This window comes from Typopeltis vanoorti, chromosome 10 (genome assembly GCF_054136105.1).
Source record: "Typopeltis vanoorti isolate ZY-2024b chromosome 10, IOZ_Tvanoo_1.0, whole genome shotgun sequence".
Lineage (NCBI taxonomy): Eukaryota > Metazoa > Arthropoda > Arachnida > Uropygi > Thelyphonidae > Typopeltis > Typopeltis vanoorti.
Window position 1 is genome coordinate 15068408 of NC_143558.1, and position 25165 is coordinate 15093572.

At 34.9% G+C, this 25165-nt stretch overlaps 1 protein-coding gene across 2 annotated transcripts in view; it reads left to right on the top strand.

The window, feature by feature from the left end:
• LOC150102184 (serine/threonine-protein phosphatase 2A 56 kDa regulatory subunit epsilon isoform-like) overlaps positions 1-25165 on the top strand; it is a 270781-nt gene that overhangs the window by 95783 nt on the left and 149833 nt on the right. For both annotated transcript variants that reach the window (XM_090399531.1, XM_090399530.1), the window contains exon 2: positions 10255-10451. In XM_090399531.1, coding sequence (XP_090255657.1) covers positions 10255-10451 — 197 coding nt within the window. The remainder of the gene's footprint in view (positions 1-10254; positions 10452-25165) is intronic.

Genomic DNA, 25165 nt, shown 5'->3' on the forward strand with positions numbered 1-25165 from the left:
GGGTGTATTACAAGCTCCAATTGTTCTGCTGTATTTACAAATTACGTTCTTCGTAAATTTTTTTCATCCAAATTCTCTTAATGATCTGTGTGAGAATGTGAAAGTTTTTTTTATTTTTTCCGCCAAATACGACATCATTGTTACAGCACATGGGCGTCATTGCTACTTTCAAAGCCTGTTTTCTTAAAAAGACATTCTCAAAGGTAGTAGAAACAACAACGGTAGAAAATGCCATTACGCTCCAAGAATTTTAACATTCAACGCGCTATTGAAAACATTCATGACTCGTGGGAGCAAGTGTCTTCTAGCTGCATGAGAGCTGTTTGGAAAAAGCTTTTGCCAGAATGCGCTAATGACTTAGGTGGTTTTCAAAATCCTATGAGCAACGTGGTTGAAAAAATCGTTGCAATTGGTGAAGACCTTGGTGTTGATGCAGAAGATGTTAAAGAATTATTGGATTCAAATTCAAAAGATTTCAGTGACAACGATCTTCTTGACATTGAGCAATAACGCGCACATGAAGACAACGAACAAATGGAATATGGAGATGAGGTTCCAAAGGAGATAATAATCAAAGAACTGGATGGAATATTTTGCAGTTTAGAATCGTTCAATCCAGATCATCGAAGAATGCTGTTTGCCAAGGTCTAGAGAGTCATTTTGCTTGTTATCGTAGAATTTATGCTGATAAGAAAAAAAAACTAAAACTGATCAAACGATTCTTTGATAAAATTAAAAAAATTTTTTTTTGATAAAAAATTGCAGTAATTAATGTATTTGTACGTACAAGCATTTATTAAACATTTACTTTGTATTCATTTTTTTATCTTTCCTGAAAGAGTGCTAAAGAGTGGCGTAGCTAGGGGGGGGGGTGCGGAGGGGGAGGTCCGCCCCGGGCGGCACTTGGAACTTTTGCAGTTAATTCTAAAATACAGTCTCGAGAACTCAGTTCCAAATATTGTAATACAACTGCGAATTTTCCTCGCAATTGCTGTAAGTGTTGCTAGTTGTGAGAGAAGTTTTTCTAAATAAAATTTGATCAAGAATTACCTACATTACTATGCAATAGACTTCGCCAATGTCACCGATGATTTGCTAACAGAAAAGCAAGAAAAATAACATTTTAGAATGTTGAAATTAAAGTTTTACTTCAAAAATAAACATAGTATTTTAATTTATTTCCCTATACGTCGTTTTGACTTTTTGTAGTATTTTTGGTGTGTATTGAGAGGGGCGGCAAACTCAGGGACCACCCGGGGCGACAACAGATTTAGCTACGACACTGATCAGAAGTCAACCAACCCATCAAAATTAAGTCGTGCGACTCCAAGTAAGCTCGTGCAGTAGGCAATATAACCTCATAAACATGTCACTTTCGAAACTTCTTGAAGTTTCAAAGCGCAAAATTAATCGGTCTTGATTGGCTGAGTGGTTAGCGTATACGCTCCCCAATCAACAGGCTGCTGGTTTGAATTCCACTCAGTCATAGATATTTGTGGTGGTCTTCAGGTGGAAGACTAGCCTGCCAACTCGCATGTTGAAGGCCTGAATTACCTTCAAGAAATTTCTGTATTTGGTCTCAAGAGCAGGGTTTCCAGATATGTAAAATAAATAAAATAATAAAAATAGAAAAAAAAGCATTGGCCGACCTATGTATTATAATATATCGTTAGTGGGAGTAACAACAACAACAAAAAATAAATAAATAAATAAATAAATAAAAAAAAAATATATATATATATATATATATATATATATAATGACGGTATCAATATAAACTCTTGTTTATATTTGATTTAAAAGTCGGACAACTTGCTTTGGTTTCTCAAGAGCCTTGAAGTCTTGTAAACAATACTTTTCACACTTGAGTTTCATTTGTAACTATTTTATCATCGCTAAATATTAAGAATGCAAGTTTGCTCATAATGAAAAACGTATGTTTTAATTTATCTTCAGACTAACTAACTGTGTGGAATGCGTTTCGTGTAAATTGGTTTCTGCGCGAATTTGTAAGTACTGTTTGTTTCCTTCAGTTAAGTGCAATTAAAGCCAAGGTATTATTGTAGGTAAGTTTTTTTTTTTTTTGCTTAGACTGGTAGTTGCGATATGATACATATTCTTGTGTGTGTATAATTATGGAGATATGGTAGATGTAAATGCGCAGTGAAAGCAAATAATCGTTTAGTCTCATCATTCCAGGCTACCATTTCTTACTTTATTTTTGACTATCAATTAATTATCAATATAGCAAAGGAATGTAGCAGAATCTGAGGAGACAGAACGGTTAGCGTAATGTTCCGATATAGATGACTGCTACTTCTACAGCCACCGCCAAAAATAACTAGCAGAATTAGAATATACGTCAGAAATACTTCATTTGACGTCGAATGTTGGCAGTTGGGAATACTGTAACCCACCGCGTCCTTTTACTTAGCGTATATAATTTGTGAAAATAAATTTCAAATCCCCCCCCCCCCCTCCGCACACCAACCTTCGAAATTATTTCATTGATGAATATTACACCTAACCGTTACACCCGTATGTGATGCCGTTAAGTTTTATATCCTTCTGTACGTTTGTTTACCCATCTTATACTGGGCGCATTAAATAAAATTTGCCAACGTTTCTGTTTTGCAGATTTATTTAAAAAAATATAAAACTATTTTAAAAAAAAAAAACCTTTGTAATATTTCATTAAATCACCAAGTCTTCATTAAATATATTGACTTGGGGTTTTTTCGATGATAGCATGATAATTTTGGATTATGCTGCTATTGTTATTAGACATTCTGTTTACATTTTTTAGGTCATACAAAGTTTGCCTACCATTTGTACTCTTCATGAAAACGAACGCTTATTAATATGCGCGTTAAGTTACATAATACATGTTTATACTAATTAAATTTGAAGATAGATCTTGTTATTTGGAACTGAAATCTTATTTTTTATTAATTGTTTAAGAAACAAAAATTTCTTCTTTGAATTTTCAGTCACTAATGGTAATTCCAATACTTGGGACATATTCCATAATCACTGTATGACTGAGTTCCACTTCTGGTACTGGATAGTAACTTTTGAATCAAACAACTTTAGTAAAAAATTGATAAAAGTCAATAACTAGGAAAATTATTTCATTCCAGGCAGTTGTTACAACAACCACTTGTAGGTTTTTGAAAGAAAACAAATTTTTCAAAAAAAAAAAAAAAAATCATTCATTTTTTTCTCTCCCTATTGTTCTGGATGTCATTTTATTTTTGTTAATATTCTATTTCATCGGTTCTCATCCGGTGATACGTGTTGAGCCATTCAGGGCTACGCGAAAAATAATCAGTAATGGCGAGAAAACAAAGTAATCAAAATGCAGAACGTTAGTTATGGAACAATAAATGTCAGTATTTAAAAACAAGGGGTACAATTTATAGGAATGGGTTTAAAAGAGGTACACAAGTGGAAAAACGTTGGGAACCACTGTTCTATTTATATCCTGTTTAGAGGTGGGTGTACTTTTAACCTTAGACTGGTCACCCTTTTTTAGACATCATCACTACTCATCTGGGGTATGCTATCACCCCATGACATTTCTTCTCCCCCTACCTCCCCTCCACTATAGGTAATTGAAATTGTTATTGTGTTTAGATAGCCCAAAGTTTACCTATTATGATATTTCGAAAAGAGAAAAAGGAAGGGAAAATAAAATACAATATTATGTAATTTTAGATTTTTATTGATATTTACCAAGTGTCATACTTTCTAACGAAAACATAAAAAAAAATGAATATATCCTAATATTTCTTGTGCAAATGTGTTGTTAGGTTTCGATTAAAAAGAACATGAAGAAAAAAATACCTTACAATACAAATGACGAACTTATTTGCACAAAACGAACAAGTGTCAAAAATCGATGTTTGCTTTAAAACATTTTTCTACCATGTGAATGATTTGTAGTTGGTAAATCTAATAAAAGTTTTAAAAAAAGACTAAAATGCATCAAAAGCAGTTTATAAACCATGTAGAACGTAAATTCTTTCTAGCACATTCATCATAAATGTCTTTCCTGTGATCCGCACACACAAAAATGTCACATACTGAACAACGGACTTTGGTTTTCTGATCCTTGGCTCGGGACAGATCTGACATCTAGCTTGCTTCTTCACTTTTGGTTCTGGAGATCCCTCAGCAGGATCAGCATTGGTGTCTTCATTGCCTTGGATGTTCAGAACTTTCTTTATGATATTTGTAAGTTCTCCAGACAGTGGCTGAGCCAGTCTCCTTTTCATGTTTGGTATCGCAAGATTCAAGCCCAAATTCTTCAAGTATTGGTGCCTAATCATCTTTTTCTTAGTTGCTGACTGGAGAATTATCTGTGAGTTGATTTCTGCTTGATCCAGCATCCCATAAAAATAGTGCAGAGGCCATCTTCTGGTTTTGCGGCTTTTTGTGTAGTTGTGAGCCATCTGGTCGAAACTGTCAACGCCACCTTTTGTGTTGTTATAAAAAAAGTAACTTCTGGTTGCTTAGAGACCTCATCAACTTTCTTGTCACTGTACATTGATAGAAATAGTTGTGGTACCTAACACAAAGTTAACACACACTAATGCTCACCAGGGTATGCTATCACCCCAACAGTCTTATAGAATGATACATACTTCATGAACTACACTCACTTATTGACTGATGTGGAGAACGATTGTTGATTAGAGTATAGCTGAGGGGGGGGGGGAAGCGCTGTGCACATCTGCGACTAATTTGTAGAAGAAAATGGAGTCACCTGGGGTGACACGTCACACCGGGGAGCATTGTAGGGTTAAAGCTGCTAATTCTGATGGTAAATCAGAAATGTAAACACACAAAAGATATCACAAAAAAAAAAAAAAAAAAAAAAATTGGATAAATTAAAATGTTTGTTCAAAATGAATAAAACTTATTCAGAACAATTATCGCCATAACAACCAATAATTTTCTCAACAAAATAAATTTATTAATATCATCAAATTCTGGATATTGTGATACTACTACATGAAAATATTAAAGTTTATTAATGAAATCTATTATAAAACTCTCAGTTTTTAGAAGCAAAACATTCCATTCATTTTTTAGTTTTGAAATTGATAGTCGTATGTATAATTATTTAGTAATTTTTAAGTGATAATCAGAGTAAATGTCTGCTGAATATGGAGGGTAGGATAGTGTTTCTGGTATAAGGCTGCACAATGTCGTGGTTTACACAGTCTGTATAGGTTGTGTTATTATTATTTTGGTAATAATAATGATAATCATCATGGGGGATCCACTCAACCAGCAACATGTCTCTCATAATGAACTTTGAAATTATTTACATTCCCTGCATTCATAATACACTCCAGCAATGCATTCTACTCGCCAACAAATCTCCATATAAAAAAATCTACTTCTCACACCCTTCTTCACCACATCTTTATACAACTTCCAGGTATGGCCTCACATTCTTTCCATCTTAATTCACTCTTTTTATAATTCTTTTTGTATTAATCTGGTAGGATCCCTTAACTAACATGATCTCTATCACATCTCCTCTTTTCCTCCTATCCATTAAACTCTGTAATCTGAATTCCTTCAACCTCTACATAACCAACATTCGAGAGTCCCGATATCATTTTGGCCATTTTTTTTTTTTGTACCCTCTCTAATGGGTATATCATCCTGCTGTATTTGTGACAATTGGATGTCTCCCATGATTATTTGGCTGGGGGGGGGGATAGATGTGTGTGTGTAATGAACATTACCAGCTATATTTCACCAAACAAACAGCAACAAAATCTTCTGTTAGTAAACTGTGGGCTTCAATGTGTACAGTAAAGTTTTGCTGGATAGTAACTAAATGGATTTGTCTGATGTTGCTGTACATAAACATACTTTTGTTGCATGTTGATTACTGGTTTAAAATAGTCTCTGAAATTTGTTATATATGAATTTGTTGAATTCCCATTAACTGTGTTTGTGTACACCTTTCCCATGCAATCATGTAATTGCTTATTATCACGCTTGTTATTGAATGTTTCCTCAAGCATTTGATTTGTTTGGCTTTGACGTGACTTAGTGGTGGGCAGCCTGCCACTGATGGCAGTGAACTGAAAGCCATCACCAAGTCACAGTGAAGCCAAACAAGCCAGGTGATTGAAGAAATATTCAGTAATAAATGTGATAATAAGCAATCGCATGATTGCATGGGAAAGGTGTATACAAACAGAGCTTATGTATCCTATATCCTATGAAGGGCAACATCAAGTGACACGTAAGGTAGAATCAACTCCATCTTTCTTGTACTCCCATAGTTTTCTTTCTCTGTGAACACACACGCTTCCAGTTCAAGTTTTTCTTCTAAATCTCTTAGCTTGTATGTTTCCCATGTTTCTCTTAGTCTTTTTTTTTTTTTACCCCCAGTCTTCATTTCAGACATTCTTGGTATTCTTTCTGAATTCATTCTTTTTATATGTTTCAGACCACTTCAAGTGAGAATTTACATGCATTTTTTTCAACGCTTTCTAGTTTAAGAAATATCCATGAAATGCATATTTCTTAATCCCTTTTTTTGCAACATTTATTTTCATTACCTGCAGAAATCTGTTAGTCTCCATGTCTATGTCCACAGAACGAAATGGATAAAAAGTAATATCTGTTAATCAAAAGCTTATACCAGCAGGACCTAACTTATCTTAAAGTGAATAACTTATGCTGTTAAAGGGGCTTTAGCCTAGTGAAATTCTCCATATCTCCTGATCCAAGTTATAATGCTTAAAAGCACTCTTCCCAAATGTTTAAAATTTTCAGTCCTCTTCAGGACTTGACAATGTCTAACACTGTTAATTTGCACATTTTTTCTGATTTAAACTATGCTCTCGTCCTTCTTAATCTTGATATATTCTAATATTCGCATTGCTTCATTAGTTCGGTTTATTCTGTAACATTTTTTTTAAATATTTAAATATGCCCATATCACCATGGGATCAGCATATATGACAAATTCAATTTGCTGGTCATTAGCAGTATCTAGGATTATAACAATCAAAAACATTTTCTTCTTACAGTACATTATTAAGTGAAAACTACTCTGAATTATTAAATCTAGTCTTCACATAACTGATGGTTAACATGTGTATTCTTGATCGTATTAATTTTCTTCATTTCCAAACTTCATCAGAATTTTTCCTCTTGAACCTGATCAAAGACTTTTCCAAATATAGAAATGCCACGATAGGTGCTTTCCAAACTAAAAATCAAATCATTTTTGATTTTCCTTTTCTAAAATAAAACTGCTCTTTCCTTATATATTCCTCAACTTTATTCCCTATTCTTGTTGAAATTATTATCATCATATTCTTGACATGTGCCCTTAAGGAATGTGTGGATACATTAATAATATTACATGATTAAGTTTAAATTATTACTAGCTTCATATAAATAGTTTTTTTTATATTTCAGATTAATCTGTTATATGTCAGGTATTAAATATTTTCAGCTCTTACATTTCAATCTTCTGAGATGCTACTAACTCTATTAGCCCACCTGTGTCTGGTCTTGTCTTCTCAGAGTCTCTTTCCTGCTATTTTTGTACTATAAACACCTGTTTTGTTAATCTCTCACCCCATTCTGTTTAAGGAACACATTATCGTTGACCGTCTTTACTCATCTATTCTTGAAAGTTAATGATGTCAACTGATTGTTAAAGATCAAAGTTAGATAACTGTAAAGAGACCTTTGCATAGGCTGGATTGCAGAAAATTGATCAGGGCTTTGATGCAGCATTCAATCTCACTTTCATGCAGTGCAGATTATTAGCCTGTTAGATGCCCACCTGATATCAAAGGAAGGAGAATGGACATTTGGGAGTTAGCCAACTAAACTGTATACTGGAAACAAACTGTATAAGTTTGCTTCCAGTATACAGCAATTTATAATTAAGCAAATACAATTAAATTATATTACATTCTAAGCAAACACGGAATGTAAATGCACCTCTGAAATTTGAGCAGTACAACAAAAGCAGCAGTAATACTGCTATTATTAAAAATGTTAGATAAGTAGCCACTTTTTTAAATTTTAGGTGACCTCCTGCTTTCTTAATACTTGTCTCACTTGATCTTATATAAGAGATGCTTGTTTTTATGAAATTCTGATTGCAGGACTCATTAGGGCTAAAATTTGACCTGCTATAACTCCAGTTCCAAGTTAATGTTATCAGTAGATGCTTTCAACAGAGCATAGCTTTTAAATATGTGTTTGTTAAAGGAAAGGGTTTGTTTCAACAGTCTACCTTTATTTTATAAAAAAATTACTGGATGTAGTTAAAGGGAGACTTATATCATGAATTTTGACTTTGTGAAGGCATTTGACGATTTGTATTATGGCAACTTGGCATACAAGATGGAGAATATGATTAATCATATGATTAAGAAATGAGGATATTTAAAAGAATTGTCTAAGAGCCTGAAAATAGTGCTGTCTAAAAAAACAGAGCCCTGTTTCAGTGATATGAAACAGAATTCGTGTTACTGATTTCCTTCTGTTCAGTGAATTAAAGAAATTAAGAATCACCGTAACTTCCAATAGATATAACAAATTGCCATTCAGAAAATTTTTGATATGTCGTCCCTCAGCAGACTGAAGTTAGATATAAAAAAGAGTTGCCATACGTTACCTTAAAGGAGCATCAGAACAAGTGGTACGTTTTCTTTGCAAATTTAACCTGTATGCTACCTTCAAATCATATTGGAAACTGTCCTCTTTTCTACTGTTTACCAGTACAACTTCTCACCTACCTGATTTTTACTGAGTCAACTTTATTTTAGATGGACTGTTCTGCTGAAATGGCATCCAAGAACTACATCAGATTCTCTGAATCTGATAAGTATGGCTTGCTTACCATTCATTCCTTTGTCATCTAGATAATAGTTCTTTAGAATCAAATTAAAATTCTACTCTCAGAGATTTCAATTTGATCATCTGTTTCTTGGAACCTGAAATTCTATGATGATACTATCCACATCTGAGCTATTCTGATTGCATGCTGCCTAACTCAAAATTTTGGGAAGTAAGTACAGCTAACTGTTTATGGTTTTATTCTTTTTTAGGAATGATTTATGCAACCCTGTAATTGCAACTGACTGTTTCCTTTGAACTCTAATAGTGTCCTATGTTTGCTCAGCTGTCGCTGGGTGTGAGTAAGAAAGAATATGTTATTTGACACATGATAGCTAGCAAGTTGTTAGCCAGTCTTTTCTTCCCTCCATGATGACTTGTAACATGGAAGATATACATATGTGTGGTGAGGCTTAAGTGCTGTGAGGACATCATGTTGGAGGCTTAATGGAATATATACAGCACTCAGAATGAATTAAAACTGATTTTTAATGCTTCCAATAATTTGGAAGCATCTTCAGGGATTACAAAAAAACTAATGTAACACACACTCAAATACAACACGATACTAAGTGAAACCCGTGGGTGCTCTAAAGACCTATCTCAGTAGGGTGCCCTCTATGGGCATTTGTAGGTGGCCTAGGATGTAAGGTAGGATTTCTGATAATTAATGTTTCCCTAATTTTGGGAAGTTTTATGTAACTGTATTTATTTACATTCGGTTGATTTCTGATTGCTTCCGCAGATTCTAAAAAGAGTCATTCTTTTTTTAATTTACTATAGTGGAGCATGGTGGTTTTTTCCCCAGGAGATCCTGTGGGTTGTATCTAAAACATGGAAAAAACCACTATGCTCCACCATAGTAAATTCAAAAAAGAATGACTAGATTTAGAATCTGTGGCAGCACTCAGAAATCAACTGAATGTAAATAAATACGGTTACATAAAATTTCCCAAAGTAGGATCTCTGATTAATTATCAGAGATCCTACCTTACACCCTAGGCCACCTACAGCCCATAGAGGGCATCCCACCTAGATAGGACTTTTGAGTCACCCACGTGTTTCACTAGTATCATGTTGTATTTGCGTGTGTGTTACATTTAGTTTTTTTGTAATCTTTGAAGATGTCTCTGTGACTGAGACAAAATATTGGAAGCATTAAAAATCAGTTTTAATCCTTTCTGAGTGCTGTATATATTCCATTAAGCCTCCAACATAAGAGTTATAAATTCTGTATTTTTCACAGGTGTTCACCATTATTTATTTTGCAATAATATTAACAGCACATTTCCTTGAAACATAGTTTGTAACTACCCAGAAATTTATTTCTTAAATTTCTAAATATATTTTTTTTTGCAGATGTACCTCCGACAGATCAAGAAGAATTGTTTATTCGAAAATTAAGGCAGTGTTGTGTAGTGTTTGATTTTATGGACCCAGTTTCTGACTTGAAAGGTAAAGAAATCAAGAGGGCTACACTTAATGAACTGGTTGATTATATTACAGCAGGCAGAGGTGTACTCACTGAACCTGTATATCCAGAGATTATTCGTATGGTAAGTCATTATATGGAAGAAATCCAGTTTAGTTTTTAACATGTATGTAAACAAAGCAGCAAATATACATTACACACACACACACACATATATGAGTAACATAAATTGCTCTGTTTATAGATATTTGCAAATTTAATTACATTGAAAAGAGTCTAACAAAGAAGAGAGTATGTTTTGTAGTATTATTCAAGTTTTTGATTTCCTCTATCCTTTCCACCTTTTAAAAGAGAAAACAGGATATGAATAATTTTTAGTCAGTAATTGGTTGCAGATGCACATTTAGTTACATTTATGCAACTCCATTTATGGAAAAAGAATGAAGAGTGATCATATAATTTGAAACCTATTAATAGGGTTCCACTTGTGTCGTAGAAGTTTATATGCAGTGTAAGCTAGATATGTTTATAAAATGTACTATTTCTGAAATATCAGTGCCTCTAGTACAACTTGCAAGACAAAGTCACGTTTGCATTTTATTTGAAAAAAAAACTTTTGTAAGGGTTCTCAAGCGAGATAGTTAGACGATCTTATACAGAGTTTGTGAGGTTTTTCTTCTCACAAAACAGGCACATTTGGCTAGAAAGCATACACAATTAACCAACAGTGCACTTGACTCATACTATTAGTTGCTTTGGTCGATCAGAAATATCACAAATCTTCAGTATGTATATTTGAGAGGCAGTTCATCTGTTTGCCCAGCAGTTTTAAACTGATTATTTTGCATAAAAATGGAGCATTCATTTCATAAGAATTTTTATGACTACCACATTTGGCATATAGTTCTGCTCATAAACATTTAAAATAGTGTTGTTTATGCATTGTTTTAGATTTAGTTGCATTCTCTGACATCTTGCATTGTGAAACCACAAATTATCCATTTTGTTTCAACTTCTATCATTTTCATTACATCTTGCCCTTTCGATACCAATAAAAGTTCAGGACAGTTATTGAGAATTACTGAAGTTGATTTGAGAGTAGATTGTTTTAAATTTGGGATAGCTAGCTATAATCATACATTGAGCAACAACTTCTGCATGTAGGTTCAGAGATTTCATTGATATCAATGGAATACATGATTAATTTGAGACTTAGTTTCCTCATTATGACTGTTTTTACAATAGCGAGGAACAAAATGTAGGTGTAGCACTAGGGTTTTCAAATTCCTGACATTTTTTTAATCTTCAAAAATTGGTAATTTGAAATTACAGTTCTGACAAATTCTCAAAAACTTTATTTCAATGATTTAATATTTGCAATTTCTCTTTAATAGGAATTTTTTTGTTTAATAAAAATATAGTCATATAACACTATAATAATGAGCAGTACATTTAGTATATAAGAAAAAATTGTAAAATTTAATTAGTATTAGATATTCAAAACTAAGACTCAAAATTTGATGATTCTAAACAAACAAACAGTATATTGGTCTAGATTTTTGTTTAGGTAAAGATAAGCTTAATATAAGTCTAATTAGTAATGCATCAGACAGAATTTTTAGGTTTGGTATCACTTCATATAAATTCATTTCACTTTGTAATGATGAAAATATTTTCTTGTTTGATTCAGTTGATTTTGATTTTGTTGTCAAAATGAATCTCTCTCTCTCTCTCTTTAAATCTACTTCTAATTCTCTAAGTTCATAATTTTCCATTTCTTCATTTGTATTGTTTTCTGTTTCAAACTCTTTTAATGAAGTACACTTTCTCTTAAATTCATTCCATTATCGATTTTGCAGATTGTGTAATTTCATTTTTATTTGCTCTAACTGTTTAATTTCTTTCAAAGCTTATTACTGAGAATTCCATTTTTCCAAAGAGGAAACTCTTTGTTTTGTCCCACAACCAGGCAAACCAGCCAGGAAACACATGTAGCCAAAGTGTGGGGAGGAAATCAAATAGTTTTTTTTAATATATTAATTTCATAAGATTGTGCCATACTGCCTGTAGGGACCTCATGGCTGTTGTATTGTTATATGCTAATTAAAGAATAGGCTTTAGGCCTTTTCTGCAGAACAAGATTTAATGAACCTTCCTTGTAATATACGTGTTGGCTCATGTATCTTCGGTTTCTGTTACTGGTCCATTCATCTTATAGGAATGCTCATTTTTACATTTTAAAGCTAACATTTTTTCAGTATAGACTTGCTATACTTTTTCATAATAGTTATGTTGATGCCATTACAGATGATTTGATTTTTTGGTAATTGCAGGCTTCTCTTACAGAAACTTTCTCAAATAAAGTCACTCTTTACAACAGTATTAATAGAAATTCCATCTACTGCCTGAAGTTTGGGAACTGATTCATCCACTTTTAGCACATACTGTTTGATAAAATGAAATATTGTGCTTTTTTTTAGTGAATAGCATTTGTTCAGTCCACTTCGCAGCTTTTTCTTTCCTTACATGCAATGAATACGTTGAAGATGACAGTCCACTTCTTGGCAGTGCTTTGTATTACAGTGTTTTTGAAACCTAATTGAAAATGAACTGTCTGATTTTTCCCATCTTTTTTAATATACTGCCAACATTCCTCGTACATTTTACTCATTGTTAGGGGTAAGTACAATAAAGTAAGTAAATTTAGTGTTCATTCAAAAATAATTATTATGAATTAAATAATAATTAATAATTATTTTACTAACCTGGATTTTACACTGCACATGAACAGATGTGCATTGAAGGGACTGGGATTACTGAAGTCAGGTGAGAGCAGATGAGATTATTTTTTTAATAATCTCATTTCAATAATAAAATCATTTAAAAAATCTCAATTTTTTTTCTGAGATTATTAAAAAAAAGTGTGGAGTTTATCATCATTCAAATATTCCCAGTAATAAGGAATTTTAAAATTATAGTTTTTCTTGGGAAGAAACCCTAACTAGCATACTTAGGCAAAGAAGCCACATATATGAATTTCATATGGCTACTTTTTTGATTTTGTAATTCTGCTATGAACCAGATGTTTCACCAAAGGCAATGTTATTTTAATATTTAGTTCCATAAAATTAAATATATTATTTTATTTAACCATGAAAAATCTTTGTAAAATATGATAATGTTGCCATAAAACTCATTTTTTGATGATTTTGTTGTTAGTTACCATTTCAAGGTACTACTAGAAATTCCATCAATTTTTTTTTTTTTTTTGCATAGCAGTCATCAAATTTACAAGTATTTTTGTATGAATCCTACCCATTACAGGCTGATAGCCCATATTACATTAGTATTTGTAATGTAGGTGAATTATGGTTAAGATAATCCTGCTCTAGAGACCAGATGAGGAATTTTTTTGAATTCACTTCAGGCTTTGAGTAGGCAGAGTCTCACAATGGGCAGACAGATTAGCATTATTATTATTGTGTGGGTGGAGTCCTTCTGAACACTCATTGCAAGAGACCCAAACTATCCACACAATCTATCATACTTCTCCTTGAACCCATTAACAGACAAAGTGCTCACAACTGAAATTGGCAATCTATTCATTCATAACAACTGTAATAAAATACTTGTATTTTATTTTTCTGCAGTTCATACTTAATGATGCTACTCATCCATCTAACTCCTACCTGATTTAACCTCCTCCTTACTTTATGTTACAATTTAATATTTCCCACTCTAGATGCCCCTTAACCATCTCCCATACACTATTGACATCCTTCCCTTGCATGGCTTTTTGCCATGGCACAGCTCCAAGCTTCCTCCTAAGCTTGTCATTATCATCTGCCTTATATTCAACATATATCCCTTCTTGGCAGAGTATTCCCCATCTTCCTGAATCACGATGACATGTTCACTTACCCCAGTCAGAGGCAATGTGACCATCTTGGTTATGTATTGCTCTTCTAATCCTATGACCAGGCCTAATACTCTTGCATCCAGAGCCCTTCCCATCACATGCTTCCTCAAGTAATTCTCTCTGTTGGTGTATAAATTCCATTTCCTTCCTGTCATGTGATCTTTCTTCCTTCTAATCTATAACCATAGTTGGATTCCCCCATAATAATCACTTGATCCACTCGTATTAATTTGCTGATGTATGTCTTCCAGATCATCCTTAAAACCCCATGGCCTATAGCAGCAATCAATTATATATTTTGTCTTATTGACTTTGATCTTGCACCACACTGCTTCAACTGAATAGCCACATCCCGCTTATCTCCCATTCTTTTTGACTGCAATTTGTCTATCATCATCGGTTCCCCTCCCCCATCCTATCTTTTCTATCCACCCTGAAAATACTAAACCCTTCACATTCTATCCCTGTAACTACACCATGTGTTGTTAACTGGATCTCTCAGTAATGCCTATAACGTTTTGGCAAGGTTCCACTAACCAATGCCAGAAATTTTCCCTCTTGTTTCTGATACTTCTGGCATTAGTATATAGAAACTGTAGCATCCCTTTCACTTTTACTTCCTGGATTTTGCTACCCTATTTAATATTTTTGCTTGAGAGACTAGATTCTGCACTTGGTCATTCTCACACTCACTCGTCTCCTGGGTGCCTTCATACACACTCACTTACATCCATCCTAATTGCCTTAAGTTTTCTCGAATTTGCACTTCTGCAGGGTAAAGGATTAAAACAAGAATGTCATTTCTTTTCAGGTATAATATAAATTAAAACCGAGTGGAAAAACTTCACAACTATTGTTCAACCCGAGTATTTAACAATAAGGTGATACTTTTTTTTACTTGTATTATGGAAAACATATGACTACTTCATTGATTTAACCTTGGTATTTTCGTGGACCTGGTTTCCATGGATGAGGCCTCGATAAAGGTCAAAACCAGTCTGGTTAGTGATACTTCCCATAATGTTTTGATATTATGGAATATTATATTTCATAATATCAAACCGATGTTAAGTCAACAGCCCTATATATGAGTGACCAGCATGAAGTTACCTTATGTGCTTGGGTATAGGATTAAAATAAGAATTTAATTTCTTTTACATTCAACAACAAACTAGAGATGAACTCAAATACATGCTATATAAAAATAATATCCATATAGCTTGTCTACAAGAAACAAAACTAAATAAAAATTTGAACTTCAACATCAAAGGATACACGGTTCTTAGGAAGGATAGAGAAGAAAGAACAGGTGGCGGGCTTGCTATCCTTTTGAAGACCCCAGAAATCAAATTCAAAGAAATCACCCTAAATCAATATTTAAATAATGACAGTTCAACGGAAGCTCAAGCTGTTGAAATACATCTACCAAACCATTCTATTTCAATCACAAACGTCTATCATCCTGATAATACAAATATTGATACAGACATCATTGAAAAGCTAAGCGATTCTCTAACTGATGCAACCATTATACTTGGTGACCTAAATGCAAAAAGCCCAACGTGGGGCTCCCCCAATTTAGACCATAAAGGTCAACAATTGGAAGACCTCTTTACAGATTTGGAACTCACAACAATTAACAATGGACAGAGCACCTATCTTTCTAAAACTACGGGAACTGAATCTGCTATTGACATCACAGCCATTAATTATAGTATTGCATCAAGTGCACAATGGAAAATTCTGGGAAATGCCATCAGTGACCACAGACCCATAATAACAACACTAAACTTCAAGATTGAACAAGAACAGCAAACCAAAAGGACGTGGAACTTCAGAAAAGCTGACTGGACAAGGTTTACTCAAACCTTGGAGAGCCTCTGTCAAGATGAACCTGTCTCTGGAAACCTCGACAGAAAATTACAAATCCTTACTTCACACATCAGCAAAACTGCCAAAGCAACAATACCAAGAGGCCAGCGGAAAAACACCTGGATACCATACTGGAAAGATCACAATATTGATTCAATGATTACAGAAAGAGACAATATCAATGAACAATTCAGAATTAATAAAACTGATGATTACAGAAAGAAATTAATGGACATAACACACAAAATAGAGCAGGAAATTTGGAAGTGCAAACAAGAGAAATGGGCGGAACTTTGCAGTAACCTGGATCCAAGAAAAGACAGCCAACACTGGAATATTATTAGAATCCTAGACAATATCAAAAAAGAGAACCAACAGAAAACAAACTTCATCATAAATGCTGGCAAACAAGCTATTACAGATCAAGAAATTGCAAACACACTGGCAAAAACCTATTCAAACAACTCCAAACTTCAGTATAACAGAGAGGACAAGCCCCTCAATAAACTCACAAGTCAAATGCTAAAACAAGCAAGAACATACCAAACTAATGACATCTTCTCCGAAGAATTTACACTAAGTGAACTAAATTCATCAATCGAGAAAACTGCACCTAATAAATCCCCTGGTAATGATCTTATCTTTGGTCATATGGTCAAACACCTTGGCAAAAATGCCAAAGAACAACTTCTGGACATTCTCAATACCTCTTGGCGAACGGGCAAACTTCCAAAAGAATGGAAAAAATCAGTTATTGTACCCATCCTGAAACCTGACAAAAATGCTGCAGAATGTCAAAGTTACAGACCTATCGCATTAACTAGCATACTTTGTAAAATTACTGAAAGAATCATACACTCCAGGCTTATGCACTGGCTGACAAAAAATAAGAAAATCAACTACTACCAAACTGCTTATAGAACTCGTCATTCGACAACAGATCAATTATTCCATTTCTGCCAAACAATAATAGACTCATTTCAGGAAAAACCAACAAAAAAGACAACTGCCATATTCCTTGATATGACTGCTGCTTTTGATCGTGTTTGGATCAAAAAATTAATACAAACAATACATGATATTGGAATTAGAGGAAACGCTTTAATCTGGATTGCTGATTTCATCAGAGGAAGAAAGATCAAAGTCAGAATCAATACAGCAATATCAAAAGAGCGGAGAACCTGGGCTGGTGTTCCCCAGGGCTCAGTACTCAGTCCCTTACTATTCCTTCTATATGTCAATAATATTCATCCCTACCTTACAGAAGACACAAAAGTAACTTGCTATGCAGATGATATAGCCATCTGGCACACTAGTGCTAAAATCAAAGAATCAGAGGAAATTCTAAACAAATCCATGAGAGGATTAGAAAAATGGTCAAACGAACTCAAACTTAAAATCAACCCAGACAAAACAAAACTAAGTACATTTAGTACAGACAGGAAAAATAGACATTCCTACAATCCCAAAGTCATGATCAATAACAAGCTAATTGAAAAAGTCACAAATCCAAAATACCTTGGTATTACGCTTGATCAGGAATTACGTTTTGCACAACACATCTCTAACACTTCCAACAGAGCTCTAAAAAAATTAAATATACTGAAAAGGCTTTGTGGAACAAATTGGGGTGCAAAGCCAAAAATCCTCAAAACTACTTACACTACACTAATAAGGCCAATAATGGAATATGCAGCACCTATCTGGTCACCTTCGGCTTCATCGGTAAAGAAAAACCTAGACAAAATACAAGCAAAAGCATCCAAGATTATCATTGGTGCAGTCTCATCCACTAACAACATCAGAGCCCAACAGGAATGTGGGCTTGACCTGCTGGAGGACAGACGAAAATTTGCCACCATAAAATTCATAAATAATATCAGAAGCTACCAAAGTGATCATGTCTCCCTAAAAACCTATGAACATTGGAACCAAATTTGCAGACTTCACAGATCATCGACTTTACAATATGATGACACTATCAGGAAAGAAATAGGTCTTGATCAGCTAAATGTCCACATAAACAAAGAACCTCTATTTTCCAGTCCTTTACCTTCAAATACCTTCATAAATCTAAACCTTACCAAACTCTGTACAAAAAAAGAACCAAAAGAAATGCTTAAAGAAAAAGGCCTAAATACCATCAACCTTCTTTCATCCTCCAAACAGGTTATTTGTTATACCGATGGATCATCAGACACCAATATGATTAATGGAGGCGCTGGTGTTCTCCTTCTACTCCCGAAAGGTGAAAAACTTTCAATAAAAGTTGGATCTGGGAGAATCGCTTCCAATTTTACCAGCGAACTCTACGCAATAATTAAAGCACTAGAAGCCTACTTAAATCTATCATCATCTCAACAATCTGAAGGAATTATAATTTACAGTGACTCAAGATCAGCTATGGAGGCAATCAAAAATGGCAATACCAAGCTCACACAAGACATCCATAAACTCTTAAATCATCTAAAGTGTTTAGGTAAAAGTTGCATTCTACAATGGATTCCTGCTCATGTAGGCATTGATCACAACGAAGCAGCTGATAAATTAGCAAAAGAGGCCAGAGAACTCAACCAAGAAACTCATATGATAACTCTTGCTGATGCCAATGCACTAGCAAAAGCTAAACTAATTCCATTGAAATCAGTGATACAACATCAAATTCCCGAGATCAATGCTGACAGAAGGACCTCCACTACGATAGCAAGACTACGAACAGGACATTATAGAGGAATGAAGATCAATACAGATGATACGAGAACATATAGAAACTGCAACAACTGCCCCAATACGGAACTGACACCCACTCACATCTTTACCTGTCCAGCAATTACAGCAGCCTTGCAAGAAATAGATCCTAATCCTGAACAACAGCTCTATACAAACAAAATCACAGACATAGCCAAAGCAGTACAAAGAGCGCACGGAAACATCTAAGACTCTTCAAAGGACAAGACAACAACAACAACAACAACAAACTAGAGAGCATAGCTCTCTAGTCTGTTTGTTTTGCATTGATAAATATACAACAGACTATGGCTATTAGGGTTAATTGCCTTTTCCTAACAAATTAGGTTAATAAAAAAACCCAAATCATTTGGCTCTGACAGGCCATTTGACCTATATGCATTAATGTAAGATGAGATGATTTGTAAATCTTAATTATCTTTAGTTTATGCCTTATCAGTTTGTATAACTTAAATGGTTATCCATTGGCAAATTCATACTAGTGATCATTTATTAGTCAAAGGTTTCTTGACTCAATATAGAAGAGGGCAAATAGATTGCCCTCAATTCTCATCAGTCTTGATTAATCAGAGACTGATATGAGAGCAAAATATGGAAAAATATCTTGGAAAAGTGATCACTTAGCAACTCAACTATTTCTTTTGAATTTGTTACTCTCCTACCTTCAGCACTGATTAAAATCATCCTTAGTCATTTTTCCTGTTACTTGCTACATAACAGAAAACTTTTGATTTCCTCCCTTCTATGTGGGACACTCGTTCGTGGTGGAGACGACCTCCCATTGACGGTACTGGCCTTGATCGTTCTCATTCTTTGTCTATGTTTTTCTTCCTGTGTTCTTTGCTCTACTTCTTCTGAGTTTTTATTACTTTCCTTCTTCCAGACCTTCACTGGAACCCAATACCTTGCCACTGTGTTTGCTGTATGGATACCTGTGGACATCCGGAAAGGGGAATCTAGTAGTCTTGCACTACTTTGGATTCTGCTTTGGCAGGATGGTGGTCCTGGATGGCCTGACAAGGATCAATCAGCTATTGGGCTTGTCTGCAAAGGTCAAAGGTGTTGCAGTGGATCTCCTTCCCCATGGCCTGGGGTCAAGGTCCAAGACTTGCTGTGGTGCCTGTATAGCATCTGGAGAAGCCCTGGCATTTCACTCCCAAGTGCAGACACTGCTTGCTGGAGAATGGATGTCCATATGTGGCTGGTGGAAAGCTCTGGTGCTAAAATAAAATTATCCTGAGAATGAACACATTTTCATCCTCTTGTTTATCAGAGCCCACAACAAGCCCCAATCAGGTTCAGAAACATATCATTAACTCAAACTCAAAGTAAGGCACCAAAAATATCAGAAGCTGCAATAAATACACAACTGTTCTTAATCTTGCTTTCAACAGGTGAGTGAGTGTCCAATAGAAAAAAATGTCACCCTTTGTCATCCAGAAGGGTTTAGAAAGGCTGGAAGGATCTCCATAATTTGTAAAGAAACTGCATTCAGGAGATGTCCTTATTGAAGTAGCTCAGTAGCACAATCAAAAAAATGACTTCATATAACATCTATTTGGTGGGGAGAAGGATTCAAACTCAAGGACCAAGGAGTTGCAACCATAAGTCTTGATACGTAAAAACATCTTTACCTTAAACAAACCAAATCCACCAATATCTGTCAAAGCAGGATATCTGAACTGGGCAGTAAAGCACTATATCCCAAACCCCCTTAAGGTGTGTTAAATGACAGAATATGGTCATTCTCAAACTGCCTGTCATGGTTCTGCTATACTATATATACTCGAATATCACTTGCACTTTTTTTCCCAAAATTAAAGTTAAAAATCGTGGTGCAATATATATGCGGGGATTTTCAGGAAAAAAATGAAAATGGGTATGACTTACCAAGAATCTCTTATTTGCTATCAATACTTCCTGCGTCGAGAGCAGTTTCAATCTTTGAGTTTTAAAACCAGCACTGCAACTTGAACGTTTCTCCATATTTCAAGCTGAAATTGCCAGTAATTTACAAGACTTTAGATATGTAATGAACAATCCTTCATGAATGACTAATGAGAAGTGAAAGCAGAGCACAAAACAGACAGCAATGGTAGGCCGGTAGAGATAGAACAGCTATGAAGATGTGCATATGATTAATGCGATATTAACAATAGATTGTGCGACTCAACAAGGAGTTGCAACCATAAGAATAAAGGCAAGCTGACAATCGTTGAATTGAAATGCTGATTCTCTCAACAGAATTCCCAAATATCTAAAAATGCCATAACAATATTCACTATATTCTTTCTTTTAGGGTTACATGGTGATCAGCACTCATATTTGTAGATTTACGGACTCAAAAACACACGTGTTGAACAGATTATTTTATTAATTACAAATAAAATAAAAGAAAGAATCATCATAATCCATGGAAATGTGACCCACAAGCAGTGCAGCCTCTACGGTAAGCTGAAGATACGTGTTTCTTTATTAACGAATCGACTAGCCTTTTTGAAACGATGTAGAGACAGCAACATAATTCCAAACTGCATTAAACTAAAGAAGTAGTTTAAAATCAGCCAAAGCGCTCCGTATTTATGCCCGGTTGGAAAAAGCCTTGTTACGAGAACAAATCCACGACGCACGTAAAAATCTAGCATCCACCCAAACCAAAGTTCTGCAACTTAAATTTGAATTATCTGACTACGTTATTCCAGAAATTTGGGAGATTCTAGATAGGATCACTGACGACTTGGCCAAGCACTCACTACTGAAAAATAAAGAAAAACTAATAATGAAATTTCAAGCCCTACAACAACAGAAAAGCACAAGATCATCAAGACGCCATTACGAAAGGAACAGCCAACCACAAACCGACTTCATAAGGAGCAACCAATCACCCAAAAACAATGTTAGGAGCCACCAACCACCATCGGATCAATGCTCAGTCATCAACCTATCAAACCACATTCTCACCGAAGGTGAACTCTCGCTGCTAAAGAAAGGTTTGAACTATGCCATTGCTCCGAGGTCAGTAAACGAGCTTGATGTCGTGTATCATATCGAGAGAGGTTTACGATCCCTTCCTACCATTCTGGCTGATAAAATACGAATGGAAACATCGTGTATACTAAATTCTAACAAAAAACTAAACACCAACATAAACAAAACCGAAAATGTAGCCCTTAAATCCTTAAAAAATAACCAGGATATTATAATAACGAAAGCCGATAAAGGTAATTCCACCGTCCTGTTAGACCGTACGACATACATTGAAAAAATGAACCAGTTAATATCGGACCATAACACCTACCAAAAGGTTAACTACAACCCCACAAAACGTAACAAAAAGAAAACAACTGAATTAATCAAATCCGTCCACACATGGCCCGAAGAAACTACAAAAAAATTATACCTCAGTATGCCCGTGCGCCCAGAATTTATGGCCTGCCAAAAATACACAAATCTGGCACACCGCCCGATCGTTGAAGGAATTGACAGCCCAAATTATCACTTAGCAAAAAAATTAGCTGCCACACTCAAGGAATTGGTAGGTCAGTCCCCTTCCTACATAAAAAATACACAACATTTCATCAGTAAAATCAAAAACATTACACTCACCGACCAAGATTTATTAGTCAGCTTTGACATAACTTCCCTTTTCACCAATGTCCCAATCAGTGACACGATCTTGCTCCTACAGAACATATTTCCACATGACATCACGGCCATTTTTGCCCACGTACTCCGCTCCGGATATTTCGTATGGCAAAACAATTTTTACCTTCAAAAAGAAGGTACAGCCATGGGCTCACCACTTTCTCCCCCAATAGCTAACTTTTATATGGAAGACTTTGAGCAACATGCTCTAGAGACAGCATGTCTAAAGCCCAAAATTTGGCTCAGATACGTCGACGATATTTTCGCCATTTGGCCCCACGGCTGCGAAGCTCTAAATACATTCCTTAGCCACCTAAACAAACAACACAAACGTATCCAATTCACCATTGAAATGAAAAAAAAAAAACGACTCTCTTCCTTTCCTAGACACACTTGTCACACGTCTTCCCTCTGGCTGTCTCTCCTTCTCAGTTTACCGCAAACCTACACACACAGGCCAATACATACACAAAAATTCTTACCACCACCCAACACAAAAATTAGGTGTCATAAGCACCCTTAAACACAGAGCCTTAACTATTTGTTCGAATGAACAAGCTCTAAACCAAGAATACAAATTCATCAACCAAACATTTATCAAAAATGGATACAATAAAAAAACTATTCACAAGATCCTCCATAAAGATACCAGTAAGAACAAAAAAGATTTCAAGAATGCTATTGCCATTCCTTATGTTAGAGGCATTTCTGAAAAAATAGACAGAACACTTCGCAAATACAACATTAAAACCACCTTTAAACCCCCAAACAAGCTAAGACACTTACTCAGTTCCTCTAAAGATCCTCTTCCACACCTAGCACACCCAGGGGTATACATAATACACTGCACATGTAACATACCATACATAGGGGAAACAGGGCGAACTATCCCAATCAGACAAGACGAACACGAACGACACATTAAATACCTCCACTTCGGTAAAACAGGCCTTTCTGACCATGCACTCCAAACATACCATAGAATTGACTGGAAAAATACCAAGTCCCTACACCGCACCAAAACCTGGTTTGAGAGAAAATTTAAAGAGTCATGTGAAATGCTCAAACACAACCCAGATCTCAACAAAAATGATGGCCTCACCATTTCAAGAATGTGGAGGACCCATCTACAACCTGTATAACATCCTAAACTAGCATTAGAAAAATTCCCACTACAAGAAGACAACCTGGTGAAGTGTTTAGAACATTCAGTGGCAACTGAAAGAAATCATTTGGTAACTATCCAGAATATTAATACATGAGGACTCTAACAGTTTATTGTAGTTGCATTTATCTATTTATGATATATATATATATATTTTTTTTTATAATTTTATTTCTTTATTTTTGTTTTTCTTTTCTATCACTAGAGGTCAGGCTAGAAAAAAGATTTATTAACTACGTAGATTTAGTTTACTGGTATAGAAAGCATTAGCATGTAGCTTGGTTCTGTATACAGTTGTATTCTTCTGATGATGACCACGATATAGAGGTCGAAACGTCAAGTTTTATTTTATTTGTAATTAATAAAATAATCTGTTCAACACGTGTGTTTTTGAGTCCCTAAATCTACAAATATGAATATTCACTATATATTTCTTAGTTTTAACATGTTCACATTGGGGTGGTGTTTTGCCTGTTTATCGTTCCATTACCGTTTGTGTACCGCTTCTGCATCTCGAAGGCAGACTCAACTGTCACAAAGTTTCTACCTTTCGGTTAAATTTTATTGCTACTTGTTTGCATTCCGCTTCAGGCTGGTGGGCGGACTCATGCACATGTTATATGGCATGTTAGTCCAATTCACAGTAGAATTTTATTTGAAATTAGCCTTTATGTTCTGTCTTAATGACATCAAAAATTTCAATTGCAATTGAACAAACATTTATTTCATGTAATTAAAAATTTGGACAAATGTTTGGACAAAAAAGTAGTTGGATACTGTTTGATGGTACAACATATGGTTTAGCTTGAGTCTATACAGCATAGTTTCTGTGGGAGGGGGTATGTGATTCATTAATTAGTGCCATTTTTATCCCAGTTGACTCTAATTGCACTATTTGTTGACAAATATATTACACAGACTGCAAATGTCTCTTTACTTTATTCAGCAATACAATATAACTACTTGTTTTTCTTGCATCTGCAGCATAGTGGCTGTTGAGGAGGGTGTGTTGTTTACTGCGGCAAATAAGTTACTTTTGTCCTGACATGAACATGCTTAAACTTTTTTTTCATTGTGAGGTATATGCGAAATTTTTTAATTTATTTTTTCATAAAGTAAAATCAGCGCTGCAAGCTATATTTGAGTAAATATGGTATTTGCCTGATGTTGGAAGTAAAGATCATGAGAATAAAGACTGAAGCAGCAAAACACCAGAATAGTCTGACTGTGAGGAAGACCACCTGGCATACTCCAGAGTCTGTGGAAGGATGGGGAGCAGATACAGAAAATTAAAACAGAACATTGCATCACGAAGAGGCAGTATACTAGAAAAGTGGCAGCAGCATCTTTAAAACTTACACCGAGAAGGCATCTTAAAAAAAAACTGTCAAGAATCCAGACCCATGTGTCAGTCCCGCCTTCTCAAACTTGCATTCAGTGAACGCTATGACTTGCTTGAAATCTCCTTTGAGCTTTGGTGGTGTGAGGT